Raw genomic sequence first — 23,778 nt, 5'->3', positions numbered from 1 at the left:
GGTGAATAAGGAGTGTGGATACCCAAAATCTTAAATCTACCTGCAATGGAGGACGCAAAGCTTAATACTGCAATATAAATACACATTTTAAACTGGGAGATCCTCCAAATCGAGATGCTATTTCATTTATTTTTGGTTGTTGTTTTAGGTATTCTGCTGCATTAATGTATGTATCTTTAATTATAATATAACCTAATAAAGTTCCTCTATTTATGGTACATTTGTCTTTTTGCATTTTTATGTATATTGTGAGGTTCTGACCGCCCTGCGCATCACATGTGTGTCTCGTTAATGGTATCTAGAGAAGGCTATACATTGCATTGTAGTCTCACTGGTCCAGCTCCATGGTAAACGATACAGGATTATATAGAACTTGGCGAGATTGGGGTACTTTGAAGTAGTGGAGGGCAAAGAATAAATGATCATAAACATAATAATAATAATCCCTAATATGCTATTAGTGAAAACGAATAAAAGTAATTTTCCGAGAGACCACTGTTTCAAATTGTTATAAACAGGGGAGGGCTGGCACTTTTTTGCCGGAGGGGGGGGCTTGGTCAGTATGTCCAAGTAGTAGCTAACCCCTGCCCCAAGCAAACTTTATCCTCAGAGAGGGAAGCATCTCCATCTGCCCCACACTATCGGACATATTGCTGTAGTCCTACTTGTGTTATGTGACCCCACTGAGTGCAAGGCCGAGCCCCCCATCCCGGCAGAGCAGAGGAGTCCGGCATTAAATGTCATGCTAGCCCTCCTTAGATGAGATTGGTCTACCCCCCCCCCCATTCCCTCGGGGCAATCTACCCGTCTTTTCTGAAACTTTAGAAAACAGCTTGTGGACAACTTACTGTGGGAATTTATGTATATATATATATTTCAATAATAAACAAGATATTTTTTTTTAACACTTTATTTTATTGTACAGCAAATATTGTAAAACATTTAAACTTCATTTTTCAGGTGCTGTAGAAAAAGCAGACAATTAACAAGTACAAGAGTATGCTGCCTGTAAACGTGCACATTATGTAATGTGTAATTATGGTAATTATGACATCATAATATTCTTCGGTTTATCTGGATATACGCATGTGTTGAATATACAAAACACTCAAGATCTAAAGCAGTCCTAACTTTTGGCACAGGCCAAACCTTTTAAAGGCACCCATGACATCTTTAGGCATACATATATAAATTAGTACCATAACATGCAGCATAATCTATGTAGCTATTGCAGTACTTTAAAGCTCATATAAAAATAATTATCCATATGTAAATCATTATGTAAAAAAAAGTTTCACTCTGTTAAGTTGGCTTTTCAGTGTTTGAAGGAGTTATTGGAACGTGTCTATTGATACACTAGAAGTATGACATACATGATGTTAGTCAATAGAACATAAATCCCGCCTATTTGTTGCATTATTATTTTTAACCAAATCATAAATCTCCATTCAAGACACATGTAATACATACACTCTCGCTGGTTATGGGAAACGGGAAATAAAACTGAATCTTTATTGCCAAACATCTTAAATTGGTGTGTTATTAAAATATATATGCATCTTTCATGTTCTATTGATTAACAATAGCTTCATTTTCTAAGTACAAGTATGGACTCCACCTACTAGGAATGGTATTAAATTAGATGGTTAGGTTATGCTATGTTAAGCAGCAAGCTAAAACGGTCTGGCACATTCAGCGTCTGTGTGTTTCTGTATTTGGTAAGACAGCGCTATAAGTAGTAGTAAATGCAGGTTTGCTGCATTGTGGTATTCCCCATTAGTTGTCAGAGGCAGCTGAAGCAGGTTATTAGATTTCTCTATAGGTTCCTCCAGCAGCAGCTGACCTTTTTAACCCTAGCAAACATCCCGGCTCTCTTCTTGCCTCCGCTTCCATCGCCTGAGCTGTAATTGCAGTTGCAGCTTGTTGGTGAAGAACAGCTGTTTCCAGCCTATATCCTGAGCTAGAGCTCTCATGTCCACAGTAACCCGGTCACAGGATCGCTCCACAATGTGCTCCCACAGCTTGTCCGAGTTACAGATCTGTTAAGGAGATAAAACAGAAATGATGGTAAAATACTTAAAAATCAAATACCAGGATTGCTTGCAGCTACTTGCCTAGAGTAACAAACCCTTCAGTTCCGCTCTAGACATTTGAGTTCTCTCCATACTTTTTCAATTTCATCAGATGGCTGCCCAAAGTTTCTCTCTGCGGGATTCCTAGCTAGAACATTGACTTTCTGTGAGTTTTAAGAGGAAGAGCGAATAGTTTCTCGAAGCAATCCATATATTTTTGGGAGCAATACCTAGCACGATGCAGCACTATGGATGGTTGAATAAATGTTCTACACTGCGCAGGGTTTGTCCGTTATTCCACAGTGATCCACAAGTGTGTTTCTCTCATCTCCTTAACTTTGTATGTATCAAGAACTTTTTCCATCTTGTATACCCAATATAATAAACCCCCGGGACCTCTTGTAAGACCACAACTGTCTCTGAAATTAGCGAGAAGATTCTGGGAAATCGCTAAGCTCAGCATCCATTTCCTTTCACTATTTTAAATTGTTTTCCATGGGACCAAATTTTGTACTAAAGAAAAACTAGGCTTAGATTCAACAGTCCAATTCTGTGAGGTATGAGATCATCGCATAATTTGTCTTGCTTAATGTAGTTAAACTTGCAGGATTCTTTCTTCATAATGAATAATTAATACATGTTAATCATCATAACATACCTACGGCCCACTGCTTAGTGATCCTTTACCCTTCGTGTACTTCCAAAACTGGTATAAACCAGTTATCTCCATACCTGGGAAGCTCCAAGGGTCCTCTACCCAGAGCCCTCCCTTTCCTGGGGTAATAGCTTAGTGTGGAGACAGGACAAGACAGACAGACAGACAGACAGACAGACAGACAAACAGAGTTCCCACGTATCCCAGCCTATAAAGATATGCATTTTAAAAAGAATGTCTACATAATAACGATAATCCATTATTGTTGGTAGTCTTAATTTAAGGAGGAACTCTCACAGTTTTCGGCATAAATCGGAAACAACTTATATCTTGTGCCTTATCTAATCAATTTCCACCCGAAGACTGCCTGAGCCAATCATCAGCAATCAGAAACGTAACTATCGGGAATACATACATTAATAACTAGGAAGAAAACATGCAGATCACATAAAGAGGAAGATACCTTAGCCCACAGCATACACATAGGGTGGGTTCTTAATATATATAAATTGCTTATTTTAATCAGAAATACTATTACATATGTTTACGTAGTGTAAGGTATAACTGTAAAGTGTTAGACTTGAAAAAGAACTACTTATTTTCTTATAAAATTCAAATCTATAATACAAAAGTAAGAATTTGGTTTCAGAACACAAACATAAAGCAGAACGTTTCCGTGTGAAATAAGTTATTAGGCCCCTGTTGGATTGAGGGATTTCCCGGCTCACATGACTCAAAGCCACAGATTACAAAGAGGGTGATGGAAGAGGGCTCAAAGTGCAAGAATTTCACATGAAATGCCCTCTATGCCCACATTTGATCTGGGATTTAATCTTGGGATTTTATATATTTCCATTCACACTAAAATTAGGAAAACTAGGCTTTTCAGGTTACAATTTTTGTTCTTACAGGAATTGAACACATAGATTTTAATATTTTCAAACATACTGTACACAATACAATCTAAAAGCAATCTGATGTTACAGTTCCACCAGCCATGTGCCTTTCTGACTTTAACTCGCCAACAAACAGGAAACGGAGTAATCTGAAAATCATTTACCGCATACTGATGAATTTAGCTCCCCCTGCTGGCTGCGTGAAGCTGTACAACTTAACGATGATATACTTAAACACACACGCTGATGCAATAATGATGTGGAAAGGGAGATTTTTTGTAGCATTAATGTTCCCACTGGCAAAATGCATGAAACAATTTTGATGTAGGGCTGGCTGTTATGGAATGGCACCCCTCTGTGAATATTAATGCACACTACCTGTATGAGGGATAGGCACCCCTCTGTGAATGACGCTTAACTCATAACACACTATCAGTGTTATGAAAGCTAGCCACATTCAGCTTAGGATCATGAGCTAATCAAGATGTCACTTCGAATTCACTCCCTTATCTAAATCATTTAGTGCCTCTTTTTGCTCGCGCTCCGCTTACTTCTACCTGTGTGCAACACAGATGCCAAGCTTGCTATAACAATCGCGACTGCCAGGGTTATGTTCTCGCAGTAATAGGAAATGCCGATTTATTGGAAGAGTGTAATTGGGCACAATGTATATGTGAAACAGGCAATGCAATAAAGCTAATATGATGCCCTGCAAGTGACATCCCACCCCTCCAGGGTCCAAGCCCTTGGGAGCTAATAACGGTTGGTCAGTGACAGCTTCCAAAGATGTGTAATTCCTCCTCCACCACTTGCAACCATGGTTCCCAAATGGCTTGGAACATATGGTTTGTGTTTTGGACACAGAAGTAGGATTTTTTTTCTGAGTACCAAATATTATTGAGCAGATTCCATACTTCTTGTTTATTTAATGATTAGGGGTTTTTCCAATCTCTGGTGATGACCGCCTTTATTATAGTAATTATTGTCCTAAAATGAACAGGGCAACTGGATGGGAATATGTTTAGTAAAGCTACTTTACGACATTCCAAGGTATTTAATGGGGTACATTGGTGTTTTGGAATCTGAGCCAGAATCCTGATTGAACCTTTTCTGGGTTTGACCCAGAGATTGCTGGGTGAGCGCTGCTCCTCCAGTTCAAGACCCGAATCCTCCCATTTTTTCCTTTAAATGGGGGTGTTTCCCACTGCCATCAGCGGGAATGCCCCCGACATCAGCGAGACTGCCCACCGACGTCAGTGTGCAGTCCTAGCCACGTCCCGCAAGGGAAGACTCCTGGTAGCCGGAGCCGAGAAGTTCCCAGGTATGATAATTGGCCAAAATGGAGAGGAGAATGATACAGATTCTGTAGTGTGTATGTTTATTTTAATACATGTTGTTATAGACTCCAATATGTTTTACCGTATGCAAATTAGAGCAGGCATTCTTTACTGTAGCTGGAAAACGAGGCCTGTCTGATTCTCTCCTCCTCCAGCCGCCTCCACCGAAACCAGAAACTCTCCCGGTGAAGCAGCTCAATGTACCTGGCTGCTGCTATTCCCACTGATTTCAATGGCAGCTCAGCTCGCAATGACCAGAAAAGGATCTCCACTGAGCATGTGCAAAAAGATACATACCGAGATGCACGTCCCAAGAGACCAAAGCGTTAACTAAAGGACGCTGCACCAATTTCCACGGGGTATTGTGCTGTGGAACTTGTGGAGTAAACGTGATCATGTCTGGCCGTGGCAAAGGAGGTAAGGGACTCGGGAAAGGTGGCGCAAAGAGGCACAGGAAGGTGCTTCGGGATAACATCCAGGGTATCACCAAGCCTGCTATCTGCCGTTTGGCTCGCCGAGGAGGTGTAAAGCATATCTCTGGGTTGATCTATGAGGAGACCCGTGGTGTGCTCAAAGTGTTTTTGGAGAATGTGATTCGTGATGCAGTCACTTATACTGAGCATGCCAAGAGGAAAACCGTTACCGCTATGGACGTGGTGTATGCCTTGAAACGCCAAGGCCGTACTCTGTACGGTTTCGGAGGTTAAGCTTGTTGACTCGTGACCCTGAAACACCAATTTCCACGGGGTAAAATGTCCTTGCAAAATGGACACCAATTTGCATTTAACATGAAAACGGCATCAGAGTGCTCCTTTAACCCCTTTGGGACCGGGGTTTTTTTTTTTACTATGTTTGCACTAAATGACCAGGCCAGTTTTTGTGCTTTTGCTAAACTTTATTAAAACTCTGATTGCCCACTAACTTATTTATTGCACCCCCACACATTATATATTCTTTTTATTAGCACAAGTAGGGGGAAAAATGGGAAAAAAAGCCTCCAAAAGTGTATTTAGGTATTTGTCCTGTTTTTGGAAACACCTCATATGCCTGGTATTTTCATTTATTTTGGCAGTTACAGGGTTAAACATGAATGACGCGCATCGCTGTTTCTAAACTAGGTTTTTTAAGATGTGGTATGCTGGGACTTGCGCCTTGATAGCGGCCAGAAAAACTGCTGAACAAAAGTACCGTATTGGCTCGATTATAGGCCGCACCCTAAAAGTTAGGTGCTTTTTGAAAGAATTTTTTTTTATAGATATGCTGCCACTCTGCCCTCCCCCCGAGATATGCTGCCACTCTGCCCCCCTCCCGAGATATCCTGCCACTCTGCCCCCCTCCCGAGATATGCTGCCACTCTGCCCCCGAGATTTGCCCCCCCCTAGACTTACCAGAGCAGACTCCCGGGTGTCTGCTCTGGTAAGTCTAGGACGGAGGCACATCTTGGGGGCAGAGTTAAAACGCATCGTGCAGACGTTCACCGGCTGCGGCGATGCAAGCATAAACAACCTCCACTGCCGGCACGTCTGCACGATGTGCTTTAACAATCTCCCTTGCCGGGACCCCCCCCCCCACGATGCACTTAGACACTCTCCCGTGCCGGCACTCTTGCCGTGGTAAGTGCTGGCAGGGGAGGCTGTCTGAGCGTATCAGAGAGTAGGATGCAGGTCCCCTGCAGCGCTGCGGGGGATCTGTATCTTAACCCTGCTGCCTGCCCGGCGCCTGGAACTGCATGTACGAATTGCGCATTCCTGCGCTAAACCCCGAATATAGGCCGCACCCCCGCTTTAAAGACTTAAAGTGTGGGGGGGCGGCCTATATTCGGGCAAATACGGTATATATTTTTTGAAAGGTGACATCCCAAAGTATCTTACTAGGGGCATTTTCACACTTTTGATTTAACCGTTTTAACGCCACTCTGTCCTAAACATTGCAGTAAATATTTTTTCATTTTAAACAACCCCATTCTATCCAAAACACAGTATTTTAGTAAAAGTTTTCCCTGGGTACGTAAAATTACTAAAACAACTTGTGATTTGTGTTCGGAAACACCCCCCCCCCCCCGAGTACAGGAATATCCCATATACATGGGTAGGGCATGACTCTTTGGCACTGCAGGTTCAAAATTGGAACATGTGCGTTACAGTTTTCAAACATGGAATTTTGATAGATCAGTTTGTTGGGTCCCGGTCTCATTTGAGACACGTAGACGTCCCATATTTCATTTCAACCCCCTAAAACTATGTATTACCAAAAACTAGACAGCTCAGGGAATCTAGTTAGGAGCATATTGGCCTGGCCCATGCAGCTTCCAAAGTCAGTCTAAAAAAAAAACATTTTTCACATCCACTTTGCGGTTTCACCAAGTTTATTTTTCTGAGTGGATATGTGAAAGAAAAGGTCTTGATTTGTGTTCAGTAACACATACCCCCCCGCCCCCCGAGTACAGCGATACCCCACTTGCATGGTTAAGTCAGGTTTCTCACACATTGTGGAGTCAAAACTGGAACATGCGCATTTCAGTTTTCAAACTTTTTTGAAATTTGTACGTGACAAGTTTAGGCCGCTGACATTGATCAGGGAGACTGATCAATACTCAGTGACTTAAAATGTCACCGACAAGTGATCAGTTAATAATTATGTATTTCTTTATTTAATAATTTGTGTTTTTTTTCATTATTACCTTAGATGACCCTTCTCTCTTTCTAGGGCAGAGTCATCCAGTGGCTGCCTTAATGATTAGATCACTCCTATTGGCCAGGAGTGATCTGATCATGATCAGCCCACTTTCGATTGGTTCTTCAGCAGTTTTTACTGCTGCAGATCCTTAACTGCAATTGGAAGCACCCTTGACTTTCAGGTTAGCGCTGTTATTTATTTTTTCACATTTCTTTTTTTTAATTCTTTCATTGCTGATGCTTCATAGAAGCACAGCATTGACTGATAATTAACCCCCACAAGCTTGTGGTGACAAATATTACCCCTGCAATGTCATGATCGTGTTGAGCCTGCAGAATAGCTCCTGTGTGAGTGATCAAAGGCTCGGGTGGCGACGTGGGGGCCTTTTTTTTTGCATGACGTACCGGGTACGTCACAGAACCGATGAGCCCATTTTGGCATGACAACACTGGTACATTACCGGATGCGATGGGGTTAACAGCCATTGTAAAAGGAACCCCACCACACAAAACGGGGTGTGAAAGAAGAGTGCCACACTGTGACTTCATTTGGGACTTTTTGTGCTACTTTTTAAAGTAGACTCCCCCAGTAATGTACACTTCTCTAATACTAATGTGTATCTTCATTTACCTGCATGCAAATCAGGCAAAACGTGGAATCTACGCAAAGCAGCATAATAATAATCAGCATCTTTCTCAGCCTGCAATATTCCCAGCATGTGAATTTTTATAACTCTAATAAGAGAAATACATGTTTAATTTACCTTCTGGAATGAGTGTGAAACCTGTGCGAGTTGAGCAATGTCTTCTAGGTCCAGGAAAGTCAGGATATACAGAAGCAACGAGTCAGGGAGGCGATCGAGGAAATCATAGTATCCCTGGCACAGCTTGAGCACGTAATTCAGTGTATTCTGTCCAAAGACTATGCCTATCTGAGCTGGAGGGAGAAAGCACATAAGCTTTATTTTCATTTTTATACAGTTATAGGGTTAACACGTTTTTATTAAGGAACGTCTGCCGCATCCAGGCTACTAGCTAGGTTGCTCACTATCCTGCTTTCAGAAACACCATGCTCAACATAGAGGGGAGAACATGCAGAACACAGGGGGTTTATACTTTTCCCCAGGGGTGATGCTGGACGTAAGATAATACAATCCCTGCACTTATACACAATACTATTAACAAGTATTTACTACGCTGTAAACACAGACACACACACTTTAAGCTTGGAGTAGATCCAAAATTATTATTATTATTATTATTATCTTTTATTTATATAGCGCCAACAGTTTACGCAGCGCTTAATACAATACATAAATTCAAGGGATATGACAAGACAAGAATTGACAGACTAAGACAAACCGATACATTTGGTGGAGAGAGCCCTGCTCGCAAGCTTACAATCTAGAGGGAAAATGGGGTGATAAACATAAGGCATAGAGAAAGGGTGAGAGGTATTGTGGGGGTATCAATGACAAGGATGTTCTAGCAGCTAAGATGGTATGCTTCTCTGAAGAAGTGGGTTTTTAGATGTTTCTTGAATGTCGGGAGGGAGGGTGAATTCTGAAGGTTCCTTGGGAGCAGATTCCAGAGATATGGGGCAGCTCGAGTGAAATCTTGTAGACGGGAAAAGGAAGAGGTGATGAGTGAGGAGGAGAGCCTTAGCCCATGGGAGGAACGTAGGGATCGAGTAGGAGAGTATTTGCTAATGAGGTCCGAAATGTACGGAGGCGCAGTATTGTGGATGGCCTTATATGTCAGTACCAGGATCTTAAATTTAATTCTAAAGGTAATTGGGAGCCAGTGGAGGGATTCACAGAGGGGGGAAGCAGAAGAGGAGCGACGTGCAAGGAAGATGAGCCTAGCAGCGGCATTAAGGATAGACTGTAGTGGAGAGAGTCGAGACAGTGGAATGCCAACCAGAAGAGTGTTGCAGTAGTCAAGACGGGAAATGATAAGTGAATGAACCAGAGTTTTTGTGGATTCTTGGGTGAGGAATGGGCGGATCCGAGAGATGTTTTTTAGGTGCAGGCGGCAGGATCTGGCGAGGGACTGAATGTGAGGGATGAAGGAGAGGTTTGAGTCAAGGATGACCCCAAGGCATCGGGCCTGGTTAGTAGGAGAGATAGTTGTGTTGTTAATGGTGATAGAGAATTCAGGTAGTGGAGTGGAGATGGAGGGAGGGAAGATAATGAGTTCCGTAAATGTGTTGTAATATGTTGTAATATGTTTCTTTATCAGGGGATTGATGACAGAAGCAGGAGTTTGCAGGACAGCTGTCACTTCAACTCCCTCAATTCACGATTATGAAGATTTGTCAAAATCCTCCTGTAAAAAGCGTTGATTTGGCTCAGTGTATTGTATAAAGGAGTCGACTTTGAAGAAATATGATTTCATTATAAAAAGGGTTGGCAAAGCTCTTCCCGGAACATAAGTTCACTGGGGTTGGTCCATTATACTAAATCGTTACTTTGAACTGTCTCTTTAGTGAATAAACTCAATGGATTTGAACCACTGCTGAATTAATTTCTAAAACACAAATATCTATCCACGTAAAACCATGGATGGATAAACCTTTACCTCTTCTCACTCCCGTATTCAGGATTTCACCCTCTTCTCCGAAAATCCCGTTTTGTCCCTCGTTAGTGACTTTTAAAAGTTCTTTGAAAACCCACCTTTTTCAGAAGCATACAACCCTTACTCCTAACACTCTCCGTCATCATCCTAATCAAGCCATCTGAACGACCAACAATCTCTACAGATTGTCCTGATTCGATCAACCCCATCCAAGCCGTACCTTGCTACTGTTTGACTTCCCCCTCAACCACAGTCTAGATTGTAAGCTCGCAAGAGCAGGGCCCTCTTCTCATCTTGTACCAGATTTAAAAGTATTCCACTGAGTTTAACAGCGCTACGGAATGTGTTGCCGGTGTATAAATAAATGTAACAGCCAGGTATAGGCGTGGATACTAGTGAAGAATAAGGAAACAAAATGGCCACTGATGGTTCAGTCTCCATAGAAACCAATATGACTCCATGGATACCAATAGAAGATTCCTGCTATGACCCAACATCCAGCTATTTACATGTTACAGTGGATCAAGTGGGCAGACTGGTTCCCTCAGCATGTCTTAACCGGGTGGGTTTCTACAAAACGTGGTCTTCAAATGTGAATTCAGCTCTTGCTAAAATCAATGAGGAGCAGGAGATGCTCTGCGGACTTCCATTGATTATGGGTTACGGCTGCTTATCCCTGACTTTTGCAGCAGTGAAATTCAAGTCTTAGATTCTCTTCTCCCACCGATGGATCCTCTCTTACATGAAGGGAACAACTGTATGCCAATGTTTTCCCATACAGGGTTATGTCCTGAAAGGTTTGCTTATGCCAACGATCACCCATGGATGGACATCTTCTGCTTCTCTGTACTTGACAAACCTTAAATATGTGGCTGATCAAACACAACTTCATGTTGTCAGAGTTTCGGCCTACCTGCACTGGCTTTCCTCCTCATGGCTCTGTTTGTTAGGCCGCGCCCCCTTCCTCTTCCAACTTTATGTCCAAGTTAACCCCTCCTCTTCCTACAGGCTGTGACTATATTAACCAGCTAGTTCAGTTGCTGGTTGCCCTTTCGTGGTTCCGGACCTGTGAGTGCGTGTTTCCTTCCAGTGTTTGATTCTTGTGTATGACCTGACCTGACCTGGCCTGTCTGACTCCCATTCTGGTGCTGACTCCTGCCTGCTTTTGGACTACGTGGATTTCTGGACTCCTAACCTTGGCTCGTATGACTACCCGTTCTGGCGCCTGACCTTGGCTTGTTCTATGACCACCCACTTGTCTTATGTTTTGGATCCTTGTTATTATTTTATTTTAATAAACATTTTGACCAGTACCTTTTTGCCTCTGTCCTGATTCACTGGTACCCTGACATTACGAAAGGGCCATGAATCCTGATGTTACTGGTACTCTTCCTGTTCCTACAGTCTTCACCCGGTTGGAGCAACAGGATCACAGGTTGGACCAGTTGGCTGCTGCAGTACAGACACTCCTTAACCGTACAGCACATTTGGAACCACCACCTGCACGACCTATAGCTCCGGCTCCTTATGTTGTTCCTGCACCAGCTGTTGCAGCTGAACCACTGGCTCCCAGAGGCATGAGTGGTACTGCTCCTCTGCCCCAACGCTATGGAGGGGACCCCTCCCAGTGCCGTGGCTTTTTGAACCAGGTTGGCATATATCTCGAATTGGTGCCTCAGGCTTTTCCGACCGAGCGGGCCAGGGTTGGTTTCTTGATCTCACTACTAACCGACAAAGCTCTAGCATGGGCTAATCCACTTTGGGAGGCGAATCGGCCTGTTGTGCAAAATTATTGCAGAGTTTGTGGTTTCTTTCCGTAGAGTCTTCGACATTCCGGCCCATGCTACCTCTGCTGCCAAACACCTTATGTCCATTCGCCAGGGGACTAGGACTGTGTCTGATTATGCGATTGAGTTCCGTACCTGGGCAGCAGAGGTCGGGTGGAACAATGAGGCTCTAGTGGCTGCTTTCTTCCATGGTCTGAGCGATTCCATTAAGGATGAAGTAGCAGCTAAGGATCTCCCTACTGACCTAGAAGCCTTAATCACCTTCCTGACCCTTATTGATACAAGGCTTAGGGAGAGACCCTCTTTCAAGGAACGCCTGAGGAGGCATCCTTTTAGGTTGGCGCCAACCTTTTTGAACCCACCCGTTCCTCCCTCGCCTCCTGTGGATGTCCTGCCGGAGGGCGTTGAGCCCATGCAGTTGGGGGCTACCCGGCTCTCTGAGGCCGAGAGAGCGTACCGTAGGAGGGAGGGCCTATGTCTTTACTGTGGCCAAAGTGGGCATTTGCTACGTTCCTGCCCAACTCGCCCGGGAAACGCTCGCACCTAGGGTCCGGTCGGGGACACACTCTAGGTGGGCTTACCCGGTCCCCTAACATCTTCAAAAACAAGCCTCTAGTTACGGTTGTTTTGTCATGGCCAGTGGCTTCGATTGTTACCAAAGCGCTCATAGACTTGCTGCCGATGCCTTTATCGACACCTCCTTTGTGGCTAACCATTGTATACCTGTTAGTAACAGGGAGAAGCCCTTGGTCGTCCAGGCTATTGATGGTAGGCCTCTGCAGCTTTCGCTCATTACCAAGGAGACTATTCCTCTCTCCATGTCCATCGGGGCTCTCCATCAGGAGAAGATCCAGTTCCAGATGATCTCCTCTCCTTACTTTCCTGTGGTGTTGGGCTATCCGTGGTTACAAAAACATAATCCTACCCTCGACTGGCGGCAGTCTGAGGTGTTAGCCTGGTCGCCTTCTTGCCAAAAGAAGTGTCTTTGCGAAGTTATCAAGGTCCTTTGTACTGATGCTACCCCGGTGTTGCCACAAGGATACAAGGACTATGCTGATGTCTTTGACAAAGTTCGGGCTGGTTCCCTACCTCCCCATAGGTCCTATGATTGCGCCATAGAACTCCAGCCAGGCGCTGCTCCTCCTCGTGGTCGAGTCTACCCATTGTCAGTTGCTGAGAATAAGGCCATGGAGGATTATGTCTCCGATGCCCTGGCTAGGGGATTTATAGGTAAATCCACTTCCCCCGCTGGTGCCGGCTTTTTCTTTGTAAAAAAAGAAGGGGGGTGAACTTAGGCCCTGTATTGATTACAGAGGTCTGAATAAAATTACGATCAAAAATGCATATCCAATACCGTTGATCACTGAGCTTTTTGATCGGTTAAAAGGGGCCAAGCTGTTCACCAAGTTGGATTTACGTGGGGCCTACAATTTGGTACGCATTAAGCAAGGACACGAATGGAAGACGGCATTTAATACCAGAAGTGGGCACTATGAATATCTGGTTATGCCTTTTGGCTTATGCAATGCCCCTGCTGTCTTCCAGGAGTTTATCAATGACGTACTCAGAGATATGCTACAGGAGTGTGTTGTTGTATACCTTGACGATATACTCATACACTCGCCTTCTCTCGAGACCCATATCAGTGACGTCAAACGTGTCCTCCAACGCCTCAGAGAGAATGGTTTATACTGTAAGTTGGAGAAATGCGAGTTCCATAAAAACCAGGTTGCATTTTTGGGCTATATTATTTCTGATAAGGGCTTTTCTATGGACCCTCAAAAGGTTTCTGCGGTACTTAATTGGCCTCGTCCTGTTGGTCTTCGGTCTGTCCTACGCTTCCTCGGTTTTGCTAATTATTACCGCAAATTCATACGCAACTTCTCTGATTTAGTCAAACCCATTACTGACCTCACCCGAAAAGATGGTGATCCTTTACGATGGCCTCTGGTTGCGATTCAGGCGTTTGAGGATTTGAAAAAAGCATTCACGTCCGCTCCCGTCTTGGTCCACCCAGACCCAACACTACCATTCATCCTGGAGGTAGATGCGTCTGAGACAGGAGTAGACGCCCTTCTGTCTCAACGTCCTAAACCTGAAGGCCCGCTACACCCGTGTGGCTTCTTCTCAAAAAAACTCTCTCCAGCCGAATGCAACTACGAGATTGGTGATAGGGAACTTCTGGCTATAATTCTGGCACTCAAGGAATGCCGTCATCTCCTTGAGGGGACCACGACACCTGGCTCGTATGACTACCCGTATGACTCGTATGACTACCCGTTCTGGCTCCTGACCTTGGCTTGTTCTACGACCACCCGCTTGTCTTATGTTTTGGATCCTTGTTGTTATTTTATTTTAATAAACATTTTGACCAGTACCTTTTTGCCTCCGTCCTGATTCACTGGTACCCTGACACATGTCCCTAGAGCCTGGTTTCACATAGTTATAGATGGCTTCTCAAGTGGAAACCCTTTTTAAGGTAGTTAAGGTATAACTAGAAAATACTGACACTTTTTAAGACTGGCACACATATTTATACACAAACACTCTCACAAACTTTTACATACATAATCATGCTACATGCATACTCCCACTTACATACACATTCATGGTGACTCATGTACACACTGGCACACATATTTATACATAATCTAACAAACTTACATACATACATAATCATGCTACATGCATACTCAGTGACTTACACACTCATGATAACACATACACCGCTTGGAAGAAGCATGTTCTACACCTATGACTTCTAAAGGTCTTTTCAGGAAGACATCTGTAACAATATCACGGTAACACATTCTTTTCTATGTGTGAAAGATGTTCAAACTCTAATGGGATTGTTTGAATGGCTGCTCAGACCATGATAAAACATGACATTTATATAAAGAGGTCCAGCAGATTCTGTAGCGTTATTACCAAAGTTGGATAGTGAAAATGAATTGACAATACACAACCCAAGTATAAGGTTAACATATAAGTTAAGTTACGATATAATGCAATACACATGCATACGAATGGCTGTATTTTTAACCATATCAGCTTGGGTTTGTGCTTTGCGTCTCCAGAACTGCAACCTATGCGGTAACTAATTAAGTATAAATGTAGTATAAATAACTCAATAGTGAAAATGTCTCTTTTCATTATTTGTAGATACACATATATATATATATATATATATATATATATATATATATATATATATATATATATATATATACACACATTTTATCCAAACTAGCTATTTTCCAGGTTCTCATTGCTACCCTTGTCAGCACTTTAGTTTTACTGCATGTTTTATTGTGATACCAAAGCCCTCCACCAGATGGCAGATGCACCGTCTCTGTCACCAAAGGCAATTTTCTCCTAACAATGAGATATAAAGAAGTCTCCCAGAGGTCTTACAGATGTTGCCTGCTTACAATGACAGGTACTTTTTTGAGATTTTACCCATGGTATACATTTTAAATTTGTTGTTTTTTTTTTTTTTTTTTTAACCTGTTTAACTATTTTTTCTATTTACCATTTTTTTTAAAATATATTTTTCTTCCTCTTAATCAATTGGATCCTCTCTGCGGCTGATCACAGAATGATCACCAAGCACGGCTCTGTTATATACAACATATGCTTTATTCTTTTCCCGTCACAAAATATAAAACCGACTTCCATCAATAAAGCATAAATAAACCTTATACCATATGGCAGTTTTTAGGAAATCAAAAAATACATATGCACTTATATTTCCAGCCGCTTCAGGAGGAGAACACTGTGTATCCCAGCATGCAATTCACATACACCCCTTCCTGACTGGTAGCTTTGCGACATGTTTTATGACTGATGCGGAAAAAAAAGGAAACTGGGTAAAATTTAGCTCAAATAAAGCTATTTCACAATGCGGAGGCTGAACTATTTTATGGCTAATTCCTGTTATTTATTGGAAGCTGTTAGCACACCATATAGGCAGTTTTTATTTAATGACACGTTTGTATATAGAGTTGATTTAAGTATCACTGCACTAGGTGTTATTTTCCATCGAGCACTATGTGATCACTGCTTCCTAGCTTCACCATGAGATTTGGATTCTACGGACCAAATTGGTTTATTCCGAAACACAAAATGAGTCAATGCTGGACCTGGAGCTTCCCAGTAGCCTACAAAAACAGGCTATGGTAAAACGTTTAAAAGTAGTTTAAAAGTAGACTGGAAACACTTTACACTGGGGTCAACTCGCACATTTTGTCCAACAAGGACTTAGTCAAAGGCCAATGATAACCGTTCACAAAACAGAATGTAACAGTCGATAAACAAGGTTCTATAAGCAGAATAATTCTTGGATGGTACAATAGCCATCTTCCATACAGTGCAAAAAGATTCACCCAACCACCGAGTTTGGCAGCAAAATGAACAAACAAGCTGTGAACAGCAACCTCATTTTCTATAAATAACTGAACAATAATTAAATAAACTCAATTAAGTGAGTTGTGTGTGTCCAGGGTGTCCATCCTCGCTTAAAAAATTAACTACCCTGCATGCCGTTACCAAGGCTTCCCCCAGGGGCCTACAGACGCTACAGTCAAATAGGACCTGTTCGCTTTACCAACTAGTGTACCGAAAAGCTTTGAGGAGTACTTTGGGAGTGTAGTTGATTAATATAAGGGAGCTATGTCCTAAAGAACCTTTTAGTCTTACGCTCCTTATTTAAGGTAGCTCCAGCCAGTCCATTTTGAATGAGGGGGTATAGCGTGTATCTGTACCTGGTGCAGTATGGTCTTTCGGGGAGAGTCGTAAAGCACCCAAGCTGTCTTCCTAATGTTGAAATGTCTCTCTAGATCCTAGTAATCTTGGCGCAAACTCAAAAACAGTGTCCGCCTCCCTAAGCCCCATATGATGCTGCCTCAACGGGGATACATATGCATAATAGATTATTTTCAGATGCATGTCAGTACAGGCTGTCAGAAAGTATTTTATTAAACCTAGACGCAACCTCAACAGCTGCTTGGTAGTCCAAGGTAGGTATATGGTTTGTCCAGGTAAGCAAGCCCGTAGTCTTTGGCCCAGTGGGAATGAAGCAGTCTATAAAGACCCCTGGTACAGTGTGGTGTATGCACTTCTAATGAGACTATCCAATGAAATGCACTGCATTTTAACCTAAAAGCGACTCTGGCCACCATTATTGAGGCACCCATGTGGCTGGTGGGGCTGCTCAACCCTAAAGTTTGGTCAGAACTTGCAACCTAAAAAAGCATAAAAAGGCATACACATTCAGATTGCTGCAAGAATAATAATGACCAATAAGTACACAAAACAAAGCATTTTGGGTTAAAATACAAAGCAGCGTGACTGATTCAGCTCCTTGGTAAGCAATATAGTCCTGAAATTGCTCGCCAAACTTGGGGTACTTTGACGGAGTGGCGGGCTAAGCATTGTATGGCCATATAGTGTGATGGAATTCAGAAACCAATATCTAATGCCTTAGGTAGGCGTTTGGTAGGTGAATGGTATTCACTGGGTGTGCTCTAAATTCTTGCTTATTGGTCATTATTATTTTCGGTTTTAGCAGCAAAGCATCTGAGTGTTTCCGCAGTGCTCATGTTTAGCTATAATTTCCTTCTCTCTTATTTAGTGTACCCACATTTTTGGACAAATTTTCTTTGACCTTGATGATACTTCTGGTCATAGTGACATTACTGGGATCTTTCTTAGTTTTCAATGTTATGATTTTTTTTTACATTTTCACATATTTATATATTTTTTAAATTTTATTTCACTGACCACATAGTAATTAGTAAGCTGGGCTGCACTGGCCTGCGTCACTGGCTGCAGTACCTGAGTCAAGAGGGTCTGGAAGTCTGGAAGTCTGGAAGTGCAGCACCTTGGTAAGCAATAGAACCATAAGATAGGACTCTCCAGACTTGGGACTTGGAGCACTCTGGTGTAATGGTTGGGCTAAGCATTACCTTTATGCCTTAGATAGCCTTGAATGGTTTTCACTGGGTATGTTCCAATTCTTGCTTTTTTTGTGTCATTCTTATGGAATATGTGTACGGCCTTTATGCTCTTTAGGGTGTGCTCCGCGTTCTGTATTTGGTTTTAGAATGAGGCCACTGGCTGGAAATGCAAAGCAGCATACAAAGCAGTCTAGCCCTGTACGGTAAAAATGTATCCAATTAGGAAACTCTGTCTTTCTTTAATAATCTTGATAACCGTCTCTGAAACCTTTTCAGTTCCAAGATGTCTCTTCTATGAACTATATACTGTATATATCATACACACACACACACACACACACACACACACATACTGGTTTATGGGTAATAAAAATGCTTGACTTTGAAAGAACATTACACATTAGACTCTGTTATTATACACACTTTAGCACAAATTACCCATGGCTTGTAAAAATTGTACTGCTTGTGCCTAATCTCCTAGTTCCGAACTGCTACAGCATTTTGCCCAACTCTGTGGGATTGTTTGGTTGAACCGGTAAAAACCCAAAACAGATGCTTGTTATATCATTTAAAATGTATACATCGTAGAGCTGTCAGCAGAAGGTAATTAAAAAAGTGTGCAGATAACACACAAATATTACCCTTATCGGTATGACTGGATCGGACGATGAGAAGCAGGAGAGATTAATCTGGGCATCGCTCATAAAAAATTCAACAGTAGAGCTTACAAGGACAATAGCGACGGCACATTTCAGCTTCTAACCGCACAAAGCATGGCTTCCCAAAGCTCTCATCAGAACGCGCAAACAAGGTCATTGAACTATACATTCCTACCTGAGGGTTTCCCAGCTAATGGGATATTTAAATATCACGAACATAAAGTATGCCTCGTTATCTATCATGGAATTCCCCTTTTTCAAGGACAAATAGGGCTTCTATATTTATTTTTATTAGCACTAAAATAAAGTGTGTAGAACGTATGTCATGGTGGAAAAATTGCAACTGCTGGAAAAAATGTGTTCAGCTGTATACGTCAAGTACAACAATACATGTTTTCCAATCTTTTCAATGGCCAAACAACGCCTTACAAACAACACTCTTTACACCAGTGGGAAGGAGTAGAACATGTTTGCACTTTTTTTTCTAGAAATAGTTTGATCCCTGTAATGAACGCTTATCACCTGCATTATTATCACGGTTCCTAATGTTATCCTGATAAATATTATTCAGCACTGAGATCCTATCTTTGGCCACCACAAGCAACGCCGGGGCATTACATGCAATGTTTCCTCCCTTGCTAGAATCCACTGCAGGAGTCCATGGCAAGTCTTGGTGAGAAACGATTCGCAGACTACATTCAGCACCACAGATTATGGCCCTCACAGATCCTTTATGGAAGTAATGATGTGGACTATGACATTTGATACATCTTTTTAGACATGGTAAGCATTTGTTGGAAAAGCATTTTCCGGTTTCTGTGTATCCGGATGACACGTCACACTGATGTTCTTACTACTAACATCCAACATTTTTTAATTGACCTGCTCCGCAAATGTATACAAAGCTGCTTTTTAGAGGGGCTCTAAATCACTGCGCTCTACGTCAAGCCACCTGAACCATTCAAGAGCTGAAATTCACACATGCTGGCTGGACCAGTAGTGACAAGGTGTCTGGGACAGCAATACACCTATTTGAGGTCGTTCACCTTTCTACAAACCCCCCGGGGTCAGCATATATCTCCGCTTCTAGGCCTGGGGTGAATCTTGCAGAGGCCTACTCACCTCAGCCGACGATCTAACAAGCGGGGACTTACCAGCCATAACCTCAATTGGCACAGCCAGCTAGGGAGATACCAAGGTTTTCCGGCCTACTCCATGCTAGCCCCGCCGACGCCACCTGTTATACATCTCTTGCTTAATTTATGCTTTGGGTAACCATACCATCTACATATGACCATTTTCAAAAAAAATTTGTAACACCATTGGAGACTGAGGCTGCTATGAGTTAATGTGGATTGTGGTCTGCCCACCTGTGTCACCAATGATAATTCAAGACATCAATGCAATATCTCTGTTGCTGGTCTCCAAGCAGGAAAAACGAGCAAACTCCATTGATAGCACATTGGCCAAATTATCAACACAAGTCAAGTTATCAAGTTAGCGTATCGGAACCCTGGAGGATAGAATATCTGACACTGAAGACGATCACTTCGTTCTTAAGTGCATGGATCCCCAACAGGAAAGCACCATTGCCATGCTGCAAGACTGCATAGAGGACCTGGAGAACAAGAGCACACGCAACAATCTGTGCATCATGGGGCTTCCTGAGTTTGTCCAGAATACATTAAGAAGATAGTCCCAGACTGGCTTCCGACTGTCCTTGAACATCTCTCCTCCGCAGAACAAGGTGACTGGAAAGAGTACAACCAGAAAGCCCAGAATCGACTTTGATTATTATAGGGATAAGGCTCAGTTATTAGATGCTGCTAGGCAGACAAGTTAAGATGGGTCAAACATAACATGGGCTGTGTCCTCTACTCTTGCAGGTAATATTTACTGATAACTGCAAATATATGACCATGTGTAACAATCAAAGCATTGCAAAAAGCAAAGGGCAATGGTATGTTCCGTGAAACATGACTGTATATTGTTAAGCGTTGTTTGGACGTTTAACATACTTTCTAAGTACATGCCATCCATTCCTGTACTTTCTTGAGATATCTATTGTTTGGTATCATTGTACTCCCTCTTTGAATAAAATAATAATAATAAAAAAAGAGTTAAGTATAAAAACTAATAGAAAACAGGATTTCATATGTTACCAGACTTTTTATTACTGTATCAAAATAGGTCTTGGTGTGCACAGTCCACAAAAAAACCCTTAATTTTACATATGAAAGAGCTGCTTTTGCTCAGATGCGTGAGTCTGGATCTGTCCCTACCAGGTACTAGGATATGGCCTGTTCACAGTCATTTTCCTGTCAATATATTGTGTATTCGTTGTCTGCTCGATGCATCTAAGTGACAGAGCTCTGGATCCCATGTTTCCATAACAACCGCTGTTGCCTTCCCCACATATCTTCTATATATCTAAGGCAAGTTCTGTTTAAATGATCAGGGCCTTTTGAATTCATATTTGATTAAATTGACATTATGATTCCATGTAGTATGTTGTTGGGGGTCTTACATGGAACGTATTCATATAAATATAAAGAGGATGTATATGTTTGTACATATGATGGCTACTGCTGATTTTTGAATTATATATATATATATATATATATATATATATATATGCACCTTCCAAAAAAGACATTTTATTGGGGTCTATTCACTAAGGAAGGTATCTGGATGAGTGTAGAACTTTGAATCTTACATCACCAGCCGATATCCCGTTACTTTGCACCCAGGGTGCAGGCCTCATTTGGATCCAACCAGTTGTCATTTGCAATATTAGACAGTTTTTATATGCATTGCTTGAAAGAAAGAATAGAGAGGGAGATGTGATAGCAACATTGAGTTACTTAAAGGGTTTTAATTAAGTACATGAGGGAAGTTTATTTCAAAGGAGAAGAAATGCTAGAACAAGAGGCCATAATCTCAAACTAGAGGGCCAGGGGTTTAGATTTACATTACAGAGAGGGTGGTAGATAAATGGAACATCTTCATCAAATGAGGCAGAGGCTAATACGCTGAGGAGATGTAAATATAGGGTGGACATGTGATTATGTTGAGCCTAAGACAAGACCAAGGACAGAACAACGTCTAACTCTACATCAGGGCAGACCAGATGGGCCGAATGGTTATCTGCCGTCAAATTCAATGTATCTAAGCCATGGATTGTAAAATAGTTCTAACCCACTTTCTTCCTGTAGCGTGGATCCTGTCTGCAGACATCCCAGTCCGGGTGTGTTCCTTCTACTCACCTTGCAATGTTGTATCATCTACAAAGTCAACGTGCGACTCTTTAAGTTCTCCGGGTTTAGTGTTACGGAATTCACTTCTCAGAGATATTTTCCACCACCTCAAGATAACCTGCAGACAAAGGAAAAAGTGGTGAGACAGAACATACCGCTCCCAAATGGAGCGACAAAAGCTACTCAAGGAAATGTCTAGTAGGTTCATTATCACTCTACGGACTAAGAATGTAAGTCCCAGAAACCAGGTGATGAAAACTGCCGGCTACTGTGTACATCTCAGACATAGATGTATTCACTAAAGGATAATTTGGACCTTCCTATTGTGAATGATTGCTGAGGTTGCGGTTTGCTGTGAAACTCAAAGCTACTGATGTGGAACCCTCCGTTGCCTGCAACTGCAGTGTGGGTTTTACTCACCAATAAGTTATTTGTGGTCACTTAAAAAGAAAATGGCATCTTCTTGGGTTAAAGTGGGCCTGTCATGCGTGTGCACCACTGCCTTCCATGCTAAGTACATACCATGAGAGGTGCCGGGTGGGCTGATGGAGCAGAGGCATGTCCACAATCCATGCATGTCATATTGCGCAGAAGATTGTGAATGTATAGCCCAATTGGTAGGTTATATATCGGAGAACTTCTGGCTCCTTTTTTTATTTCAATGTTTTATTGCATTTGTTGTAAGACCAACAGAGGAACAGAATCCACTGAAGCAGGAAAAAAAGCTTAGAGTGTGTATTTTGTATCTTAATGACAAATAAATGCAGTTATGGGCTTCATGCGGAGACCACAGAATAGAGAGCAGAGAAGAAAAAAGAAAAAAATATTTGTTGGGTTTTTTTCAGTGAAAGCACCAGTTTCAATCCAAACCTTTGACTACACAATTTGTAACTCTTTAGTTATCATTAATCAATGTTTATATCACAATCATATTCCACAGTGCGGTACAACAGGTAAACAGGACGTAACAAGCAGTGAATCGCATAGCTATTTGGACTTAGAATACCAAAAGGTAAGGATCAAACAAGCTTTGGAACCAGAAGGAGGCGAGGGCATAAGATGCACTTTTAAATATATTCTACGGAGGTTCATCCCAGAAGGTTTTCCCAACACATGGTTAATGTAATCGCATTCGTTGTATGGGACAGGAGAGATGTAGTTTTAATGCCTTGACTACATGATACTTTATGAAGGTACAACTCAAGTGGACTTCTGTTGCAGGAGGTCGGCTGGCCCTGTAGAGTGTATGGTTAAATCTCCTTACCCACAGATGTAGGACAGGGCCAGCTCACCCCTTCTTGCTGGAGCAATTGTCAGCATTTGGCCATCATAATGAATAGTGAAGTGAGGGAGTTGAAACAACAACTTTCCATTTAGTGACCTCAACGTTTAGCAGATGAACCCAATACCACTATTATTTATCGTTTTATATAGTGCCATCAGATTCCGCAGTGCTGTACAAAGGGTAGGCAGGACATAACAATTAGTATAAAACATAACAAAATGACTTACAGAAGCAATGGTTGAGGAGGGCCCTGCTCAATTAAGCTTACAATCTAGACTCATCAGTCCCTTTCTCTTCCAATTTATTGCACATTTTCTTATTTGCAACCTCGCAAATGTAAATATTTTCCTCCCTCACCTCGTTTCGCGTCAGAAGAAGCTGATAAAAGTCTTTGTTGGGGGCAGGTGCTTGTGCGGTGGTCTCCAACAGGACCTCTGGTAAGAGAGTCGCCATCTTAAGACGCTGTTTGTGGTAACCATGGAACCGAGGGCGGATAACCCATTCTCCACAGAGATCGCTCCGCGAAGAGGCGGAGAATCGACCTAAGGATCCCTGCGCTCCACATACATTCCGAACAATAAGCAGCAGACCCTGCGCTAAGAGCGTCTACATAGCGACACC

At 42.3% G+C, this 23,778-nt stretch overlaps 1 protein-coding gene across 1 annotated transcript; it reads right to left on the bottom strand.

The window, feature by feature from the left end:
- Positions 1–1,655: 1,655 nt before the first annotated feature.
- FBXO36 (F-box protein 36) lies at positions 1,656–23,632 on the bottom strand. Its single transcript, XM_053459819.1, has 4 exons — positions 23,515–23,632; positions 21,882–21,990; positions 8,400–8,572; positions 1,656–2,039 (listed from the first exon to the last, which is right to left on the bottom strand). Exons 1-4 carry the CDS (start codon positions 23,608–23,610, stop codon positions 1,854–1,856), a joined length of 564 nt encoding a protein of 187 aa, XP_053315794.1. The 5' UTR covers positions 23,611–23,632; the 3' UTR covers positions 1,656–1,853.
- Positions 23,633–23,778: the final 146 nt, after the last annotated feature.

This window comes from Spea bombifrons, chromosome 3, assembly GCF_027358695.1.
Source record: "Spea bombifrons isolate aSpeBom1 chromosome 3, aSpeBom1.2.pri, whole genome shotgun sequence".
NCBI classification, from domain to species: Eukaryota; Metazoa; Chordata; class Amphibia; order Anura; family Pelobatidae; genus Spea; species Spea bombifrons.
Note: the sequence above shows the minus strand (reverse complement) of the source record. Positions and strands in the feature narration are given on the sequence as shown.